The 23,177-nt window shown below is 47.6% G+C and overlaps 1 protein-coding gene across 1 annotated transcript in view; it reads right to left on the reverse strand.

The window, feature by feature from the left end:
• ETV6 (ETS variant transcription factor 6) overlaps positions 1–23,177 on the reverse strand; it is an 84,570-nt gene that overhangs the window by 47,392 nt on the left and 14,001 nt on the right. Inside the window, exon 2 of the mRNA XM_088470602.1 lies at positions 4,078–4,213. Coding sequence (XP_088326728.1) covers positions 4,078–4,213 — 136 coding nt within the window. The remainder of the gene's footprint in view (positions 1–4,077; positions 4,214–23,177) is intronic.

A 23,177-nucleotide genomic window follows, 5' to 3' on the forward strand; every position in this document is an offset into this window, starting at 1 on the left:
TACCCTCACACACCACCACACAGCCTGTATACCTCCATATACCCTCACACACCACCACACAGCCAGTATACCTCCATATACCCTCACACAGCCAGTATACCTCCATATACCCTGACACACCACAACACAGCCAGTATACCGCCATATATCCTCACACATCACCACACAGCCAGTATACCTCCATATATCCTCACACACCACCACACAGCCAGTATACCTCCATATATCCTCACACACCACCACACAGCCAGTATACCTCCATATACCATCACACATCACCACACAGCCAGTAAACCTCCATATACCCTCACACACCACCACACAGCCAGTATACCTCCATATATCCTCACACACCACCACACAGCCAGTATACCTCCATATATCCTCACACACCACCACACAGCCAGTATACCTCCATATATCCTCACACACCACCACACAGCCAGTATACCTCCATATATCCTCACACACCACCACACAGCCAGTATACCTCCATATACCCTCACACACCACCACACAGCCAGTATACCTTCATATATCCTCACACATCACCACACAGCCAGTATACCTCCATATACCCTCACACACCACCACACAGCCAGTATACCTCCATATATCCTCACACACCACCACACAGCCAGTATACCTCCATATACCCTCACACTCCACCACACAGCCAGTATACCTCCATATACCCTCACACACCAACACAGCCAGTATTCCTCCATATACCCTCACACAGCCAGTATACCTCCATATGCCCTCACACATACCACCACACAGCCAGTAAACCTCCATATACCACCACACAGCCAGTATACCTCCATATATCCTCACACACCACCACGCAGCCAGTATACCTCCATATATCCTCACACACCACCACACAGCTAGTATACCTCCATATACCCTCACACACCACCACACAGCTAGTATACCTCACACACCATCACACAGCCAGTATACCTCCATATATCCTCACATACCACCACACAGCCAGTATACTCCAAATACCCTCACAGATCACCACACAGCCAGTATACCTCCATATACCCTCACACATTACCACACAGCCAGTATACCTCCATATCTCCTCACACAGCCAGTATACCTCCATATACCCTCACACATCACTACACAGCCAGCATACCTCCATATACCCTCACACATCACCACACAGCCAGTATACCTCCATATACCCTCACACACCACCACACAGCCAGCATACCTCCATATACCCTCACACACCACCACACAGCCTGTATACCTCCATATACCCTCACACACCACCACACAGCAAGTATACCTCCATATACCCTCACACACCACCACACAGCCAGTATACCTCCATATACCCTCACACACCACCACACAGCCTCGATATACCCTCACACACCACCACACAGCCAGTATACCTCCATGTACCTTCACACACCACCACACAGCCAGCATACCTCCATATACCCTCACACACCACCACACAGCCAGTATACCTCCATATACCCTCACACACCACCACACAGCCGGTATACCTCCATATACCCTCACACACCACCACACAGCCAGTATACCTCCATATACCCTCACACACCACCACACAGCCTGTATACCTCCATATACCCTCACACAGCCAGTATACCTCCATATACCCTCACACACCACCACACAGCCAGTATACCTCCATATATCCTCACACATCACCACACAGCCTGTATACCTCCATATACCCTCACACACCACCACACAGCAAGTATACCTCCATATACCCTCACACAGCCAGTATACCTCCATATACCCTCACACACCACCACACAGCCAGTATACCTCCATATACCCTCACAGCCAGTATACCTCCATATATCCTCACACACCACCACACAGCCAGTATACCTCCATATACCCTCACACATCACCACACAGCCAGTAAACCTCCATATACCCTCACACACCACCACACAGCAAGTATACCTCCATGTACCCTCACACACACCACCACACAGCCAGTATACCTCCATATACCCTCACACCCCACCACACAGCCAGTATACCTCCATATACCCTCACACACCACCACACAGCCTGTATACCTCCATATACCCTCACACACCACCACACAGCCAGTATACCTCCATATACCCTCACACAGCCAGTATACCTCCATATACCCTGACACACCACAACACAGCCAGTATACCGCCATATATCCTCACACATCACCACACAGCCAGTATACCTCCATATATCCTCACACACCACCACACAGCCAGTATACCTCCATATATCCTCACACACCACCACACAGCCAGTATACCTCCATATACACTCACGCATCACCACACAGCCAGTAAACCTCCATATACCCTCACACACCACCACACAGCCAGTATACCTCCATATATCCTCACACACCACCACACAGCCAGTATACCTCCATATATTCTCACACACCACCACACAGCCAGTATACCTCCATATACCCTCACACATCACCACACAGCCAGTATACCTCCATATATCCTCACACACCACCACACAGCCAGTATACCTCCATATATCCTCACACACCACCACACAGCCAGTATACCTCCATATATCCTCACACACCACCACACAGCCAGTATACCTCCATATACCCTCACACACCACCACACAGCCAGTATACCTTCATATATCCTCACACATCACCACACAGCCAGTATACCTCCATATACCCTCACACACCACCACACAGCCAGTATACCTCCATATATCCTCACACACCACCACACAGCCAGTATACCTCCATATACCCTCACACTCCACCACACAGCCAGTATACCTCCATATACCCTCACACACCAACACAGCCAGTATTCCTCCATATACCCTCACACAGCCAGTATACCTCCATATGCCCTCACACATACCACCACACAGCCAGTAAACCTCCATATGCCCTCACACAGCCAGTATACCTCCATATACCCTCACACCACCGCACAGCCAGTATACCTCCATATACCACCACACAGCCAGTAAACCTCCATATACCCTCACACACCACCACACAGCCAGTATACCTCCATATACCTTCACACATACCACCACACAGCCAGTATACCTCCATATACCCTTACACACCACCACACAGCCAATATACCTCCATATACCCTCACACACCACCACACAGCCAGTATACCTCCATATATCCTCACACACCACCAACACAGCCAGTATACCTCCATATACCCTCACACAGCACAACACAGCCAGTATACCTCCATATGCCCTCACACAGCCAGTATACCTCCATATACCCTCACACCACCGCACAGACAGTATACCTCCATATACCCTCACACATACCACCACACAGCCAGTAAACCTCCATATACCCTCACACACCACCACACAGCCAGTATACCTCCATATACCCTCACTCATACCACCACACAGCCAGTATACCTCCATATACCCTCACACACCACAACACAGCCAGTATACCCCCATATACCCTCACACAGCACCACACAGCCAGTATACCTCCATATACCCTCACACATCACCACACAGCCAGTATACCTCTATATACCCTCACACAGCCAGTATACCCCCATATACCCTCACACACCACCACACAGCCAGTATACCTCCATATACCCTCACACAGCACCACACAGCCAGTATACCCCCATATACCCTCACACACCACCACACATCCAGTATACCTCCATATACCCTCACACACCATCACACAGCCAGTATACCTCCATATACCCTCACACACCAACACAGCCAGTATTCCTCCATATACCCTCACACAGCCAGTATACCTCCATATGCCCTCACACATACCACCACACAGCCAGTAAACCTCCATATACCCTCATACACACCACACAGCCTGTATACCTCCATATACCCTCACACACCATCACATAGCCAGTATACCTCCATATACCCTCATACACACCACACAGCCTGTATACCTCCATATACCCTCACACACCATCACACAGCCAGTATACCTCCATATATCCTCACACACCAGCACTGTGTTCCCAGTCCCATAGACGGAGCATAGTGACAGGTACTCACGCAGGTGTGCAGGCAGCCTGACTGGCTCCTCTTCCATCCTGTAAGGACGTGGCCCCGGGACATGGAGCAGGGAGGGGGACGGTGTGGTACAGTTTTGCCCCGGGCTCTCTGGGGGTGAGAATGAAATCTGCTCCTGCTGAAATATGCAAGAAAGAAAAGAGATATAAAGTGCTGTATGGTGACATCTCCAATATCATTACTTGTATAAGGGTATAAAGAGCCTCCTTCTGTTATCTATATACAGATATTAGATGTCTCCTTGGTGATCCCAGACTTTACATGGCACAGATCTCCTCAGTGCCTTATTCTGTAAGGGAGACACTGACCTGTATATAACCGGCTGCGTGTGGTAAAATCACTGAGAAATCAGATTTACATCTCTTATCAGTATAACACAATGTCAGATCCATTACTGCCTGTTACACCCCAAATCCCAAATTGTTAGCTCCCCAATAACACCTGCCCACTGCCATGGATACAGCAATCTGCAGGAAACTGGCCTCTTGCTCATAATACTCCCCAATCCCTAACCTGACCTCCAAATACTACTACTCTCATTCTCCTCACATCCCTGACCTCCAAATACTCTCCTACATATACAATGTGGTCCAGTGACTACTGCTCTAATCCTCCTCACATCCCTGACCTGACCGCCAAATACTACAGCTCTCATCCTCCTCACATCCTGACCTCCAAATACTCTCCTACATATACAATGTAGTCCAGAGACTACTGATCTCATCCTCCTCACATCCCTGACCTCCAAATACTACTACTCTCATCCTCCGCACATCCCTGACCTGACCTCCAAATACTACAGCTCTCATCCTCCTCACATCCCTGACCTCCAAATACTACTGCTCTCATCCTCCTCACATTCCTGACCTCCAAATACTCTCCTACATCTACACCGTGCTCCAGCTACTACTACTCTCATCATCATCACATCCCTGAACTCCACATTCTACTCACATCCTCCTCACATCCCTGACCTCCAAATACTACTACTCTCATCCTCCTCACATCCTTGACCTCCAAATACTACTGCTCTCATACTCCTCACATCCCTGACCTCCAAATACTACTGCTCTCATCCTCCTCACATCCCTGACCTCCAAATACTACTGCTCTCATCCTCCTCACATCCCTGACCTCCAAATACTACTGCTCTCATCCTCCTCACATCCCTGACCTCCAAATACTACTACTCTCATCCTCCTCACATCCTTGACCTCCAAATACTACTCTCTCATCCTTCTCACATCACTGACCTCCTAATACTACAACTCTCATCCTCTTCACATCACTGACCTCCAAATACTACTACTCTCATCCTCCTCACATCCCTGACCTGACCTCCAAATACTACTACTCACCTCCTCACATCCCTGACCTCCAAATCCTACTACTCTCATCCTCCTCACATTCTTGACCTCCAAATACTACTACTCTCATCCTAGTGCCATCCCTGACTTCCAAATACTACAGCTCTCATCCTCCTCCCATCCCTGATCTACAAATACTCTCCTACATATACAGTACACTGAGCTCCAGCTACTACTGATCTCATCCTCCTCTCCTCACATCACTGACCTCCAAATACTACTGCTCTCATCCTCCTCACATACCTGACCTCCAAATACTACTGCTCTCATCCTTCTCACATCACTGACCTCCAAATACTACTGCTCTCATCCCTGACCTCCAAATACTACAACTCTCATCCTCCTCACATCATTCACCTCCAAATACTACTGCTCTCATCCTCCTCACATCCCAGACCTGACCTCCAAATACTACTACTGTCCTCCTCACATCCCTGACCTGACCTCCAAATACTACTACTCTCATCCTTGACCTCCATATACTACTACTCTCATCCTCCTCACATCCCTAACCTCCAAATACTACTGCTCTCATCCTCCTCACATCCTTGACCTTCATATACTACTACTCTCATCCTAGTCCCATCACTGACCTCCAAACACTACAGCTCTCATCCTCCTCCCATCCCTGATCTACAAATACTCTCCTACATATACAGTACAATGAGCTCCAGCTACTACTTCTCTCATCCTCCTCTCCTCACATCACTGACCTCCAAATACTACTGCTCTCATCCTCCTCTCCTCACATCCCTGACCTCCAAATACTACTGCTATCATCCTCCTCACATCACTGATCTACAAATACTCTCCTACATATACAGTACACTGAGCTTCAGCTACTACTGTTCTCATCCTCCTCTCCTCACATCCCTGACCTGACCTCCAAATACTACTGCTCTCATCCTCCTCACATCCCTGACCTCCAAATACTCTCCTACATATACAATGTGGTCCAGCTACTACTGCTGTCATCTTCCTCTCCTCACATCCCTGACCTGACCTCCAAATACTACAGCTCTCATCCTCCTCACAATGCCGGCCTGATATCCAACTACTCTCCTACACATCCACTAAGCTCCTGCAACTACTGCTCTCATTTGCCTCTGCTCCTTACATCACTAACCTGATCTCCAAACACTGAGCTCCAAGGACTACTGCTCTCATCATCCATTATTACTTTCTCTCCAAGTGGGAGATGTATAAAGCCTCGGAGAGAGAACATGAGGAGAGATAAAGTACCAAACAATCTGCTCCCAACTGTCATTTCTGAAACACAGCCTGTAACATGACAGTTAGGAGCTGATTGGTTGGTACTTTACCTCTCTCCACTTTATCACTCTCCAAGCTTCGATACATCTCCCCCATCCCTTTCAAGACTTTTCCGGCACTGCTCCTTTTTCATGGAATCCTCTACTTCACGCTTATACGTCTTTTCCAATGTCCTTAGGGAGACCTATTACCACAGCCCGATTATTAAGTAGCCTACTCTTTCTAAACATTCCCCTAACCCAGTGATTCCCAACCTCAGTCCTCCAGGCACACTAACAGTCCTGGTTTTAGTGATAGCCATGGTTGAGCACAGATGGTTCAATCAAAATAACAGAGGTGCTAATTAAGTCACCTGTGCTCAAGTATGGCTATCCTTAAAACCTGGACTGTTAGTGTGCCTTGAGGACCGTGGTCGGGAACCCGTGCCCTAACCGATTAGATTGTAAGCTCCCATGACCAGGGCCCCTTTAGCCCCTTGTACCAGTAGGTAAATGTAACTAATATTTATAGGTCCATCATGCTTAACAAAATAAAAAAATAAAAAAACCTTAGTATGTAACACTTAGACCAGACAGTTAATCATGTATGGCACCAAAACCGGGTGAATTTATGGGCATAATAAGGGTATTTATATATAAAAAAAAAAATCTTTTGCAAAACAATTCTGTCTGTCTCCATAGAGCCATATTAATCTGTTGCGCTACCTGTGATCTGGGTGATGGATGATGATTGACGCAAGGGGAGGAGCTTATCCATGGGACCTGCAGCAGCAAAACTTTTATTGCGACAGGAAAAAAAAAGTAGTTTTCCTGCACCGCACCAGTCAGGGAAAAGGGCGTCTGGCTGCCGACATGTCGCTCTACAGTTTCAAATGCTGTAAATAAATACTGCGGTGTTTGAATCACAACTCGGGGTATTGATTTCCATATATATGTGTGTTATTATAATATGATTAGTGATATATTTATTTTTATATAGGCTAATGAATAAAGAGACATAATAAAATGAGAGAAGCTAAATGGTTGCTATGGGTAACAGCACCATTTTGCTTCACACCAGGGGCCAAATGTAATAGGGTGAGAGTTTAGAAAACGTGAGAGATTAGCAGTAAATTTCACACTATTACATTGGCTGAGTTGCTTTTTCAAAATGGGAAAACACCTGGTTGGTTTATATCGTGAGAGTTTTTGGAGTCTGAAAAACGTGTGTTTCCATGTTCTAGGTGTAGGACATTGGGGGAGTATAACATGTGTGAGAGGTTACTGCTAAACTCTCACCCCATTACATTTGGCCCCAGGATTACTGGTGTTGGGAACTTTTGTTTCAAGTTATTTTTAAACAGATGTAAATTTAGTAATGCCTCATTATATAGGTGATGGAGAGCATCATATAGATAACATTTATACTGTCCCGGGTCTCTTGCCTATGAAGATGGAGGCAGCCATTTTGTGGGCTGAACCAATGTCAGAATCACTGACAACACTGAGGCGCCATATGGTGAATATTCACTTTTAATGAGAAGTTTTGTTCAAAATGGTGCTTCCAGTATGTCAGGGGGCAGGTGCTCTCACAAAACATATTCTGAATAAATGATACAGTGTGACGTATTTGTTTTATCTTCTTTTTTTTTTATAGTAGGATATTTATGCTCCTTTTTCTCCAGAAATGTATTACATTTATTTTCTTTCCATAGTTTGAGGAAACAGATTCCAGCTATGATTTAGAACGGGTTGGGTACAGGATCCTGTCGGTTGGGTTGCCAGTAATCAGAATACAGACAGTAAGAATCCTGACGCCTGAATGTATGTAACCTAACCCTCTTCCCACAGCCTAACACACCTTTTCCCCAGCCTAACACTAACTTTCCCTCCCGCGGCCTAACCTTCCCCCAGCCTAACCCGAACTCCCCCCCTGCAGCCAAACCCTAACCTTCCCTCCTGCAGCCTAACCCTGGCCTTCCCCCCGCCTAACCCTAACTCCCCCCCACAGCCTAACCCTCACCTTCCCCCCTTGCAGCCTAACCCTAACCCCTCCCCCACCTAACTACTCCCCCACACCCTAACCTTCCCACTGCCTAACCCTAACCTTCCCCCCGCAGTCTAACCCTAACCTCCCCCTGCCTAACCCTAACTCCCCGCCCCCGTAGCCTGACCCTAACCTTCCCCCCGCCCAACCCTAACCCCTCCACCCACAGCCTAACCCTAACCACTCCCCCACCTAACTTCTTCCCCCGCAGCCTCACCCTAACCTTCCCCCGCCTAATCCTAACTCTCCCCCACCTAACTCCTCCCCCCGAAGCCTAACCCTCCCCCCCCCGCAGCCTGACCCTAACCTTCCCTCCCGCAGCCTAACCCCAACCTCCCCTGCCAAACCCTAACTCCCGCCCCCGCAGCCTGACACTAACCACCCCCCCGCCCAACCCTAACTCCTCCCCCCCACAGCCTAACCCTAACCACTCTCCCACCTAACTTCTTCCCCTGCAGCCTCACCCTAACCTTCCCCCCGCCTATTCCTAACTCTCCCCCACCTAACTCCTCCCCCCGAAGCCTAATCCTCCCCCCCCGCAGCCTAACCCTAACCTTCCCTCCCGCAGCCTAACCCCAACCTCCCCCCGCCTAACCCTAACTCCCCGCCCCCGCAGCCTGACCCTAACCTTCCCCCGCCCAGCCCTAACTCCTCCCCCCCACAGCCTAACCCTAACCACTTCCCCACCTAACTTCTTCCCCCGCAGCCTAACCCTAAACTCCCCCCCCCCGGCAGCCTAACCCTAACCTTCCCCCCGCATAACCCAAACCCCTCCTCCCCGCAGCCTAACCATAACCTCCCCCCGCAGCATATTTAACGATCTGTGAACTCACCGATCCGACGGGCAACCCCCCGCTACCGATGGGCCGACATATCGGGAGCCCGGTACATATTAGACAATCTGGTGCACGACCATCCGATACGTCGGCCCCTGCCGCATCCCGCAGCAAGGTGTCGTCGGTCGCATCGTCTGCATGTTGGCCCGACCTGACGACGCGGCAGACGACCCTTCGGAGCACGCAGTGCCCGGCATAGTGGGTACACACTGCACGATTTCAATGATCTGTCGTTCCGATCCGTCAGAATCGGGCAAATAGTTCGAAATATCGCTAAGTGTGTACCCAGCTTACCCCCAACCCTCCCCCCCAGTGCCTAACCCTACCCCACCAGTGCCTAACCCTACCCCCCAGTGCCTAACCCTACCCCACCAGTGCCTAACCCTACCCCACCAGTGCCTAACCCTACCCCACCAGTGCCTAACCCTAAACCTAATACTTAGTGTCAGGATGCAGACTCTGCAAAGGCCATATCCATTTCCCACAGGGGCGCAGAGATCCGTTGTGGTCTCCAAAATCCAGTGGGGATCTGCACCTAAAATGGAGTGGTAACATACTCTATAATACTCACTGCCCCCCACCCCTTTACCCCCAAATCCACTCCTGTCCCAATTTCACAGTCTGAAATAATTACACTTATAACTCGACTTCCCGGCTGGCATGTTAATATGCCAGCAGCTGCCAAGGTTTCTTTATATAGTCACTTGTCTGCCTGTGCTCGTGCCCCCTGTCTGATACCTGCACTCCCCCCCTCCTCCCCGCTGTCTTCTTGCCAGGAGGTTTAACCCTTTGCGGGACAGGCTCTCCACTATGAGGCGCAAACTTTGGAGACAGAAGTTAAGGCTGAGGTACTGCGAAAAATTGTGTCCTGCAGGTCTGCGTTGCCCTGCGATAAATTAACCCCCTGCGTTCAAATCTCTGGCAAACCTGATTCTTAACTCCTTCATTACCAGAGACTGCGGGTGCACCACCTCACTGCACCTGCTCCGGCGTTACCTCTTACCCATTTCCTCCAATCTCTACCGATTCTCCTCATGTCCTGTCATCAGCCCCTGATTTCTCCTTTTCCTGTGCTGGCTCCTTCCCGTCACCCGGCTGCCTCTCTCTTCCTTGTGACCCTCCCACCTGCGTCTCACCCGCCCGTGGTTCCTTAACTTCTCTCTGTGGAAAGTCTCCCAGCTAGTTTCTCTTTCTATTCCCTTCTTCCTCCTTAAGAGTCTCTCATGTGTCCGAAGACGGGGCTCCCTGCTGGCCCCCCCTGCATCCCCGTCTACACACTGGGCGAGGGCTCCCAACCCATCACGTAACCCGAGAGAGACTGGGAGACCTGCCGGCAGTGAAAGGGTTAAGTGCTCTCCACACATTTTGGGAAAGTCTGTGAATCTCCAAAAGGCTTTGGATCCGGACCAATAGAGAGCGGAAGTTGAAAAACCGACCAAACTGGTCAGGCGGACGGTGAGTCAACAAGGAAAAGGCCGGGGAAATTGGCTGAGGGGTGTAAACACCTCCACGCAGTGGCCTCCCCCACTCAGGCCCGTCTCAGGTAGAAGGAAGCTACAGGTGTAATTAACGAGGACTAGGCGAGCCGGCTGATGCAAGTGACAGGGCAACAACTAGCTAATTAAGGAGGCCTTGGCCTCCATATGAGGACCCAAAACTTTATCCACCCCTGGATGGCTTGCTACAGGAACATAGGCGCCCAAATGATCATCCAGACACGCACAGGAAAATAGACCAGCAAAAAATATTTATTTTCTTCCTGCCCAGTGAATAGCGCAGCCACTAGGCCTGAGCCTCTATGGCAGGGGTCTTCAACCTTGGCCCTCCAGCTGCTGTGGAACTACATATCCCAGCATGCACTGCCACCTTTTTGATATAACAGCATGCTAAAACTATGGCAGTGCATGCTGGGATGTGTAGTTCCACAGCAGCTGGAGGGCCAAGGTTGAAGACCCCTGCTCTATAGTTACTACAGTCCTTTGTCTCCACACTTTCCCCCCAACGACTAACAATAAATGTATCATTAGATTATGGAGGACTATCTAGGATCTTCAATAAGCTGAAAAAAGGATTTGACATGTTTTGCAATCCACCATCTACATCAAAATAAGAGAATAACAAAAAAAAAAAAATTTGAATATTAAACAAACAGCGAATGTTTTATGTAAAAATATGGCAGAATTTGTCACTGAGCCAACAGGAGGTGGAGAATTGCACTATTGCAGCTACATGAGAGACCCCCAGCCCCGGGACCGAGCAGACGGATTCTGGCTTCATAACGCCTGGGAAATTCCCCCGCACAGACAGGACTGTTTTGTATTAGACGTAGATCTGCAGGTGTCACGTGTGAAAATCATCCTCAAGGCAAAGAACCTGGTGAACCACGAAAAATTCCAGACAGGAAAAAAACAAAAACAAAAAAAAACTTTTGTGCAAAACAGAGTTTTTGGTATTTTTTTTCTTTCCACAATTATACCGTGAGGCAGACAGTAAGGGCCCTGAGGAGAGGGGAAGGGGGGTTAAGGACAAGCCATGGGGTGTCAGACAGAGGCGTCAATTGTCTGATAGCAGGTAGACACCAGACTTTAAAAAAGGTAGAGAAGCCACATAATAGCCCGATAATGCCGATTTCATTATTCCCTTTAAATATGGTCCCAACCATGATGATGATGGGAAACCGGCTGACAGTACATTGTAACAACTGTACATTAGGATATAAAGTACCAACCAATCAGCTCCTGTCACTCTACAGGCTGTGTTTGAAAAAGTGACAGGAGCTGATTGGTTGGTACTTTATCTCTCTCCAAGGCTTAGGGCCTGATTCAGACCCGGACGCTATGCTGCGCTCGCTCGCATTGAGCGATTTTTCGCAATCTGCGCATGCGCGTGTGTGAATCAGTCATTGCAATGGGAAAGTGCTCGGCCATAGCCCTCAGTCGGGCTATTTTGAGTGACAGATTGTGCCGTTTGTGGGTGGTAACAGGGGAAGGTGCTTGTAAACGGGGGTGTGGATGTGCGAACGCAGGCGTGCCCGACCGTCAGAATGGCATTTAATGGGCGTGCATAATTACCAAAGTAGCGTCATTACACACGTGACTGGGTTGTATTTTAGCCTGAACTGCTCGCAAAGTTGTGGTGGGAAAAGGCTACCACAAGCGCTGCGAGCAGCTCCGATGGCTCTCGATGTTCCCGATTAATCCTACAACTGCTGGAGATGACGTGTGTTGCGAGTGACAAAGGGGCGTCTTTATACAGGTGCGAGCGCATAGTGCGGCCGCTCGCTATTACTTAGTGGGCGGCTTTACGCGACGCAGTGCGAGCGCATGATTTAAATAGCCGGCTCCTTTTAGCCAGCCAGCGAGCGGACGCAAATAGCGTCCGGGTCTGAATCAGGCCCTTAGTACATAGACCTCTAAAAGTCCCCTAAGCAGCAACAGATTGCAAGCTGTGTGTTCTAGAACCTTTTAATCCTCCTAAAGCCTCGGAGCCCTCACTCTTCATTTACCAGACTGCGCTCGTCTGTCGTCTGTCTGTGCTCCGTATAAACTTAGTAACCGGGTCACTGAAGACTTTTCAATATAGAACACTTATCACCTACTACTTATAGAGAGGAGTGCGCATCATATAACCAACTGAAGGTCAGAGCTTTATTAATACACACAAAAACACCAGGAATCTTGCCCTCCACCAGCAGCATCCATCCGGCAAAGGCTAACAGCGTCAGTCCATACTTGCCGAATCGCCCTGGATATCGGGGAGACGCCCTGAATTAGAGGTAATCTCCCCTACTACTAGCAATCTACCGAAGGCAGGGCCCGATGGGTGCCACTAAGTGATTATTATGTCACCGACCAGCACGGAGGAGATACAGGAGAGAAAATAATAAAGGAGGATGCGGGCTACAAAAAAATGGCCGCAACTACATGAAAACCAGCATTCTGCATGCACGTCTGAATCATGGCCTCTGTGTACCCAGGGACGTGTGATGGATCACAGATTTGTGCCCAGGGATGTGTGATGATGTACTGGAGAGTGGTTGGGCATGGGATGCCAGCTGTCAGAATCCCGACACCGGCATCCCGACAGGGCTAGCATACAGACACTTGTTGTTCGGTTTGCTAACCCTCCCTCCCTGGTGCCTGACCCAAACCCCCCCCCCCCTTAGTACCTAACCCTAACCTATCCCACCCCGGTGTCTAATCCTAATACTCCCCCTTAGTGCCTAACCTCCCCCCTTAGTACCTAACCTCTCCCTCCCCGATGCCTAATCCTAACCCTCCCCCTTAGTGCCTAACCCACCCCATAGTACCTAACCCTAACCTCTCCCTCCCCGGTGTCTAATCCTAACCCTTCCCCTTAGTGCCTAACCCACCCATAGTACCTAACCCTAACCTCTCCCTCCCCGATGCCTAATCCTAACCCTCCCCCTTAGTGCCTAACCCACCCCATAGTACCCAACCCTAACCTCTCCCTCCCCGGTGTCTAATCCTAACCCTCCCCCTTAGTGCCTAACCCTAACCCTCCCCCTAAATGCCTAACCCTAACCCTCCCCCTAATCTCTAGCCCTAAACCCTCCCCTAAACGCCCGATACTTACCTTTAGCATGGTACCCACCAATCAGGTCCTGTCATTTTTCAAACGCCGCCTGTAAGGTGACATTTAGGAGCTGATTGGTTGGTACTTTATCCATCTGAAAGGTTTAGTACATCTCTCCCACAATGATATTATGGTGTCTGAGTCAGACATTTATGCTAAAAGTAGGAAACTATGTTTAGTGCACAGAAAACCAGCAGCTAAAAATACCAATAAACAAACAAATTCCATCCATTAGTATAAAACATATAAAAAACATGGAAAGGAACCGATATCCCTTAGAGCTTAGATAAGGCGCTAATGTGGTCTGAGATTTAACTCCCTTTGGGCGGGATGTACTAAGCATCGCGTCCACGCCTCTTATCGGTTTAACACCCACAAGTCCCTCTGGCGTCCTTCCTCGCGTCGTGGGGAGAGATCTGATTGGATCCCATTCACTTCTATTGGATAACGCCACCTAAAATTAGCGTTACCGGCCGGGACGAAACTCCGGAATACTTAGTACATATGGAATATGTTAGAAAACCCTGAACACTGACTTTTCGGGGGGGGGTTTGCGCATTATTCACTTTAGTACATCCCGTTCTTTGTCTGGAGTTTGCGGCTAGATCCCCTTCGCCTACAGGACCCCGACGTCATCCGTTACTATCCACGTGGGAATAGTAACCCGCGAGGGTACAAATATCTACTATTGGTGGCCAGATGCTACAGCGGAGACAAAATAACAGCGCCGTCAGGGCATAGAACAGCACTTCCGCCCTCACGCCGCGTCACGTTCGGGTCCTTTAGCTGAAGGGGAACTAGGATCAACCCTTTGTCTTGAGCCGGGATGTATTAATATAAATAAAATAAATACAGTTCACAGTGTGGGATATAAGAGTTCAGTGATCGAACACCCTTGTGAGAGAACAAAGACAAACTAGGCGATAATAATAAAAGTTCACAGAACACGTTTTCCAACCCAGTAAATAGGAGCTGGTGTTTTTCTTTCGGCTTGAAACCTCCTGGGTGACACGTGGCCCTCTCGCCCCGCCGCCGGGTAATGCCCGTACTTATAAATACATAACCAGCACGTAGCCGTTCCTCTAAGCTTGCGTCACCCCTATGTTAGAATACCATCTCTTAGGTGGTTTTCATATCATAGTAAGGAGAAGAGAAAGAACATTGGGCCTCATTCAGACCCACTCGCGAGCGGCTGTCCGCTCGCAAGTGGGTCGATGTTATGCACTGAGCATGCGCACGACGGAGGGAGCTCCGTCGTGCGCATGCGCCAGACGCGACGAGCGAAGGAAAGTCCTTCGCTCGTTGTGTCCGATCAAAGGGGGCGTGCTGTCAATGTTGATTGACAGCACGCCCCCTTTGGTGGGCGTGCCTCCCTGACGGGGGCGTTCCCACGGGAACGCCTCCCGTCAGAAGCCGTCCCACTGACATCACTAGTGATGTCAGTGGGAGTGATTTTGGCTCTGATAGAGCCAAAATCACTCCGGAGCTTGCGGTTGAAAACCTCAACCGCAGGCTCCGGATCGCAAATTCGATGGTCGCGATGGTCTCGACCATCGCGGCCATCACAAAGCACGCTCGTATAGCCTGTGGGTGGTGACCCACAGCTATACGAGCGTCCAGGAGGACGCTCCATGAAAATGGAGCCCGGCCCTCATTCAGAGCGTGCGCTCTGCTCAGAGCGTACGGCTCTGAATGAGGGCCATTGTGCAATATCTTCTAAAATAACTTTTTTTATTATTACAACATCCGGATATTCACTTACAATAAAACAAATGTGACAAATTCCATATAATAAATGTCCCAGTTTGCCCACCAGGTAGCGGGTCTTATCCAGAGGGGACGCAGTTCCTGCAGCAGCCGCGTCTTTTGCGCAGCGGATGTGCGATAACATGTAAAGCTACAACCAGCGTCTGTGATCCAGGTCATCTGCGTGACCATCAATCATCTCAGGATGGGCGGCGTTTTCACGTTGCCGGGGCCAGTGATGCTGCGACAGAAGACTTAGGGCCTGATTCAGACCCGCTCGCAAGCGGGTCAATGGTGGCCCAGTGCGCACGCACTGCGCGTGCCCCGGAACGAGCGCAAAAAGCACTCGATTCGGGACTCACTACAAAAGGGGCGGCTGTCAATGTTGATGGACAGCTCGCCCCATTTTGTAGGGGTGGCGGGGGGGGCAGGAACGCCTGCCGTTGTGGGCGGCCCTACTGACATCACTCGTGATGTCAGTAGGTGGACTTCCTGCTCTAGTACAGGAAGTCAACTGGGGCTTGCGGCAACGAGACCCTACCGCAAGGGTCTCGTCACAAACCCGATGGTCGCGATGGTCTTGACCATCATCATGGCCGCTCGCATAAGCTGTGGGTGGTAACCCACAGCTATGCGAGCGGCCAAGAGGCCGCAACAAAAAATAAAAGCACACGCCCTGATTCAGAGCGAGCGCACGCTTTTTGCGAGCGGCTCTGAATCAGGCCCTTAGACCCTGGCCTCGGCTCACCTACAGAACAGGACTGCAAACGGCTGCAGACTGTCACCCATCTTAGTGCCTGCAGCCGCACTGAGAGCCTGATTGGAGATGGACGCAATGCCATCGCAGCTGCCATCTCTCACGGATCGCAATAGCGAACCTATGCTAATGACTCGCTCGCCGCCCAGTGCTTATTAGGGATGCCCACCGATGGCATCTCACATACGCCGTTCTCGCACAAAACCGGCAACATGGAACGCAGATCAAGCGGCCATCAGTAAGTCTAAGCTGCCGCAGACACAGTGGGTCTCCAGACACCCAGAGGGCACCTTGGGCACACTGGCTAATTTATGGATGCCCTGAAAACAGTGTTTTAATGGTCCGAAATGCCTGCGTTAAACAAACATTGGAGATGTACATAAACCGTCACGTTTGCGTACATCTCTTTAGGCCCAGTGAATATAACAACATGTGAAACAATTTATTTTACATCAGTGGGGTCTGGATCCACATCAAAAGTGATTCTCCACGTCCATTAAGTCCAGCTGCTGGCGGCGATCCCAGGAGTACCTTAAGCTCTAACGCATTTTTTTTAACCTAGTGGTCTGTGGTTGTACAGTTAGGCAGCCTGGCACAAACTGTGTCTGTTGGTAGACTGGCACTGGGGTAGAGTAGCTGGATTGCCGGCTGCCTCCGCTGTCCCCTCTCTCTGGTTCTATATGTCAAGATAGGGACCGGTATGATCCATACTTGACCCATCAGCGCCTATGCCCGAGGCGCTGCAGAGGGTGTGTACTCCTCCGTCTGAGAGGCGTCATAAAATTGTCTGACATCCAACTTAGCGTTAATAATTTGCATCACTCTGTTATTTTCTAGCACCTGAGATGTCCCTTTCTGACTCTCAACAGGTTCAACCTTTTGGTACAAACCACTTTCTCTCTCTCTCTCCCAGCTTAGTACATCTCCCCCAATGTGAGGTGGTTACTGATAGTATTGCTGTATTAGGGTGCCCCCATGCATAGGACTGGGACCCCAGGATGAACCCGTTCTCTGTAAGTAACCCAGATATATACAGACTGACTAACCTGACCTGCGCTCTTATTACGTGGGAAAGTAGACTAGTTGTTGGCGTGTTACCCACCTACAATCTGTGCCCTGGTGCATCCTCCCGAATCTGTCTGTATAGTGAGGACAATACACAGGACGGGACCATAACACAGGCTGCACCAATCACTTGTTTATCCTGCCAAAATATTAAAGCAGAAATGAACCCAAAGGGGAATTCAATTGCATTATTGAAGCCACAGCTCCCATCTAGAGTGACGGGAGCTATTCAATTGTTATTGGGCGCCCATTACTTATCAGGGGTTTCTGCTCGCGGCCTCCTGAGGTGCGAGCCGCAATCCACTCCTCGGGAAGTGCGAGAGGCAATCCACTCCTCGGGAAGTGCGAGCCGCAATCCACTCCTCGGGAAGTGCGAGCCGCAATCCACTCCTCGGGAAGTGCGAGCAGAAATCCATTCCTTGGGCAGTGTGAGCAGAAATCCATTCCTCGGGCAGTGCGAGCCGCAATCCAGTCCTCGGGAAGTGCGAGCAGAAATCCACCCCCCGGAGGTGCGAGCTGCAATCCACTCCCCGGGAAGTGCGAGCAGGAATCTGGCTTTTGAGCATCTTAATCGCATAGCATTATGGGCGCGAGATCCGGGATAGTGATTGACACCCAAAAACAGTCGAATAGACAGGAGCTGCGGCCGTGATAAAACAAGTGAAATCCCTCTCAAAATGTAAATGCTGAATATAAAACTCCATGTACAGACTTTTACATATATCAGTCGTTTGCAGGCAGTAGAGGGAACCAATATTCAGCCTATCCATTGGGAACCAGGGGCAGCATTGAGGCATGCTTTTCCCCTAGGATTTAAAACACATCTCTGCTTACTAAAAGTTTTTTTTCCTAGTTGCTTTCTGCCACTGCCATATTTTTGTAAAAGTAAAAAACGTACATCACTGACAACACAGGGCCTTATTCAGACCCGGACGCAAGGGTTGTTTTACTTATGCGCATGTATCCCAATGGTCACTGCCGGTGGGTAAAGATTGGAACTTCATGGAGGTCCAGGCAGCTCCAACAGGCAACCTGGGTGGTGACAGGGGGATGGTTCGAGGCAGCGTACATGTTGGAGGCGTGCCCGTGTCAGGCATTGCGTCAAGACTCGAAAGACGAAGTTCCTCTAAATCTGGGCAGGGAAATGAATTCTGAGTATAAGTTCCACTAGATACAGAGAAACTCAGAGAAACTCTCTCCCTCCCGGGATAACAGTCACCACAGGCTGGGCGGAGGGGGGAGGTTACTCCGTGACTCCAAAAGTGTCGGTCTGATCATTTTCCAGGATCAATCCTTTAGAGCTACAAATACCATTTCGGTCATCAGCATCATGGATCCTCAGTGTCACTACTCTTACAATAAAGAATCCTTCCCTATCCTGGGGCTGAAACCTTCCTTCTCCCATTCACAACTCGTGACCCCACAATCTCTGTATCGTCCTGTACAAAATGTTTCACTTTTACTAATCAATCTAATTCTCTCTCTACTACAGATTACACTATATCACCATCATATACTGCAGCGCTGTACAATAAGGGACATATAGATTAAACCATGATAACAGTACAGGAACATACAGTGATACAGAAGGTGAGAGGTCACTACAGATTACACTATATCACCATCATATACTGCAGTGCTGTACAATAAGGGGACATATAGATTATACCATGATAACAGTACAGGAACATACAGTGATACAGAAGGTGAGAGGTCACTACAGATAACACTATATCACCATCATATACTGCAGTGCTGTACAATAAGGGGACATATAGATTATACCATGATAACAGTACAGGAACATACAGTGATACAGAAGGTGAGAGGTCACTACAGATTACACTATATCACCATCATACACTGCAGCGCTGTACAATAAGGGGACATATAGATTATACCATGATAACAGTACAGGAACATACAGTGATACAGAAGGTGAGAGGTCACTACAGATTACACTATATCACCATCATATACTGCAGCGCTGTACAATAAGGGGACATATATATTATACCATGATAACAGTACAGGAACATACAGTGATACAGAAGGTGAGAGGTCACTACAGATTACACTATATCACCATCAAATACTGCAGTGCTGTACAATAAGGGGACATATATATTATACCATGATAACAGTACAGGAACATACAGTGATACAGAAGGTGAGAGGTCACTACAGATTACACTATATCACCATCATATACTGCAGTGCTGTACAATAAGGGGACATATATATTATAACATGATAACAGAACAGGAACATACAGTGATACAGAAGGTGAGAGGTCACTACAGATTACACTATATCACATCATATACTGCAGCGCTGTACAATAAGGGGACATATAGATTATACCATGATAACAGTACAGGAACATACAGTGATACAGAAGGTGAGAGGTCACTACAGATTACACTATATCACCATCATATACTGCAGTGCTGTACAATAAGGGGACATATATATTATACCATGATAACAGTACAGGAACATACAGTGATACAGAAGGTGAGAGGTCACTACAGATTACACTATATCACCATCATATACTGCAGTGCTGTACAATAAGGGACATATATATTATACCATGATAACAGTACAGGAACATACAGTGATACAGAAGGTGAGAGGTCACTACAGATTACACTATATCACCATCATATACTGCAGCGCTGTACAATAAGGGGACATATAGATTATACCATGATAACAGTACAGGAACATACAGTGATACAGAAGGTGAGAGGTCACTACAGATTACACTATATCACCATCATATACTGCAGCGCTGTACAATAAGGGGACATATAGATTATACCATGATAACAGTACAGGAACATACAGTGATACAGAAGGTGAGAGATCACTACAGATTACACTATATCACCATCATATACTGCAGTGCTGTACAATAAGGGGACATATAGATTATACCATGATAACAGTACAGGAACATACAGTGATACAGAAGGTGAGAGGTCACTACAGATTACACTATATCACCATCATATACTGCAGCGCTGTACAATAAGGGGACATATAGATTATACCATGATAACAGTACAGGAACATACAGTGATACAGAAAGTGAGAGGTCACTACAGATTACACTATATCACCATCATATACTGCAGCGCTGTACAATAAGGGGACATATAGATTATACCATGATAACAGTACAGGAACATACAGTGATACAGAAGGTGAGAGGTCACTACAGATTACACTATATCACCATCATATACTGCAGCGCTGTACAATAAGGGGACATATAGATTATACCATGATAACAGTACAGGAACATACAGTGATACAGAAGGTGAGAGGTCACTACAGATTACACTATATCACCATCATATACTGCAGTGCTGTACAATAAGGGGACATATAGATTATACCATGATAACAGTACAGGAACATACAGTGATACAGAAGGTGAGAGGTCACTTCAGATTATACTATATCACCATCATATACTGCAGTGCTGTACAATAAGGGGACATTTATATTATAACATGATAACAGAACAGGAACATACAGTGATACAGAAGGTGAGAGGTCACTACAGATTACACTATATCACCATCATATACTGCAGTGCTGTACAATAAGGGGACATATAGATTATACCATGATAACAGTACAGGAACATACAGTGATACAGAAGGTGAGAGGTCACTACAGATTACACTATATCACATCATATACTGCAGTGCTGTACAATAAGGGGACATATATATTATAACATGATAACAGAACAGGAACATACAGTGATACAGAAGGTGAGAGGTCACTACAGATTACACTATATCACCATCAAATACTGCAGTGCTGTACAATAAGGGGACATATATATTATAACATGATAACAGAACAGGAACATACAGTGATACAGAAGGTGAGAGGTCACTACAGATTACACTATATCACCATCATATACTGCAGTGCTGTACAATAAGGGGACATTTATATTATAACATGATAACAGAACAGGAACATACAGTGATACAGAAGGTGAGAGGTCACTACAGATTACACTATATCACCATCATATACTGCAGCGCTGTACAATAAGGGGACATATATATTATACCATGATTACAGTACAGGAACATACAGTGATACAGAAGGTGAGAGGTCACTACAGATAACACTATATCACCATCATATACTGCAGTGCTGTACAATAAGGGGACATATATATTATACCATGATAACAGTACAGGAACATACAGTGATACAGAAGGTGAGAGGTCACTACAGATTACACTATATCACCATCATATACTGCAGTTCTGTACAATAAGGGGACATATAGATTATACCATAACAGTACAGGAACATACAGTGATACAGAAGGTGAGAGGTCACTACAGATTACACTATATCACCATCATATACTGCAGCGCTGTACAATAAGGGGACATATAGATTATACCATGATAACAGTACAGGAACATACAGTGATACAGAAGGTGAGAGGTCACTACAGATTATACTATATCACCATCATATACTGCAGTGCTGTACAATAAGGGGACATATAGATTATACCATGATAACAGTACAGGAACATACAGTGATACAGAAGGTGAGAGGTCACTACAGATTACACTATATCACCATCATATACTGCAGCGCTGTACAATAAGGGGACATATATATTATACCATGATAACAGTACAGGAACATACAGTGATACAGAAGGTGAGAGGTCACTACAGATTACACTATATCACCATCATACAATGCAGTGCTGTACAATAAGGGGACATATAGATTATACCATGATAACAGTACAGGAACATACAGTGATACAGAAGGTGAGAGGTCACTACAGATTACACTATATCACCATCATATACTGCAGTGCTGTACAATAAGGGGACATATAGATTATACCATGATAACAGTACAGGAACATACAGTGATACAGAAGGTGAGAGGTCACTACAGATTATACTATATCACCATCATATACTGCAGTGCTGTACAATAAGGGGACATATAGATTATACCATGATAACAGTACAGGAACATACAGTGATACAGAAGGTGAGAGGTCACTACAGTTTACACTATATCACCATCATATACTGCAGTGCTGTACAATAAGGGGACATATAGATTATACCATGATAACAGTACAGGAACATACAGTGATACAGAAGGTGAGAGGTCACTACAGATTACACTATATCACCATCATATACTGCAGCGCTGTACAATAAGGGGACATATATATTATACCATGATAACAGTACAGGAACATACAGTGATACAGAAGGTGAGAGGTCACTACAGATTACACTATATCACCATCATATACTGCAGTGCTGTACAATAAGGGGACATATAGATTATACCATGATAACAGTACAGGTACATACAGTGATACAGAAGGTGAGA

This window comes from Taudactylus pleione, unplaced genomic scaffold (assembly GCF_031769625.1).
Source record: "Taudactylus pleione unplaced genomic scaffold, aTauple2 ptg000101l, whole genome shotgun sequence".
NCBI classification, from domain to species: domain Eukaryota; kingdom Metazoa; phylum Chordata; class Amphibia; order Anura; family Myobatrachidae; genus Taudactylus; species Taudactylus pleione.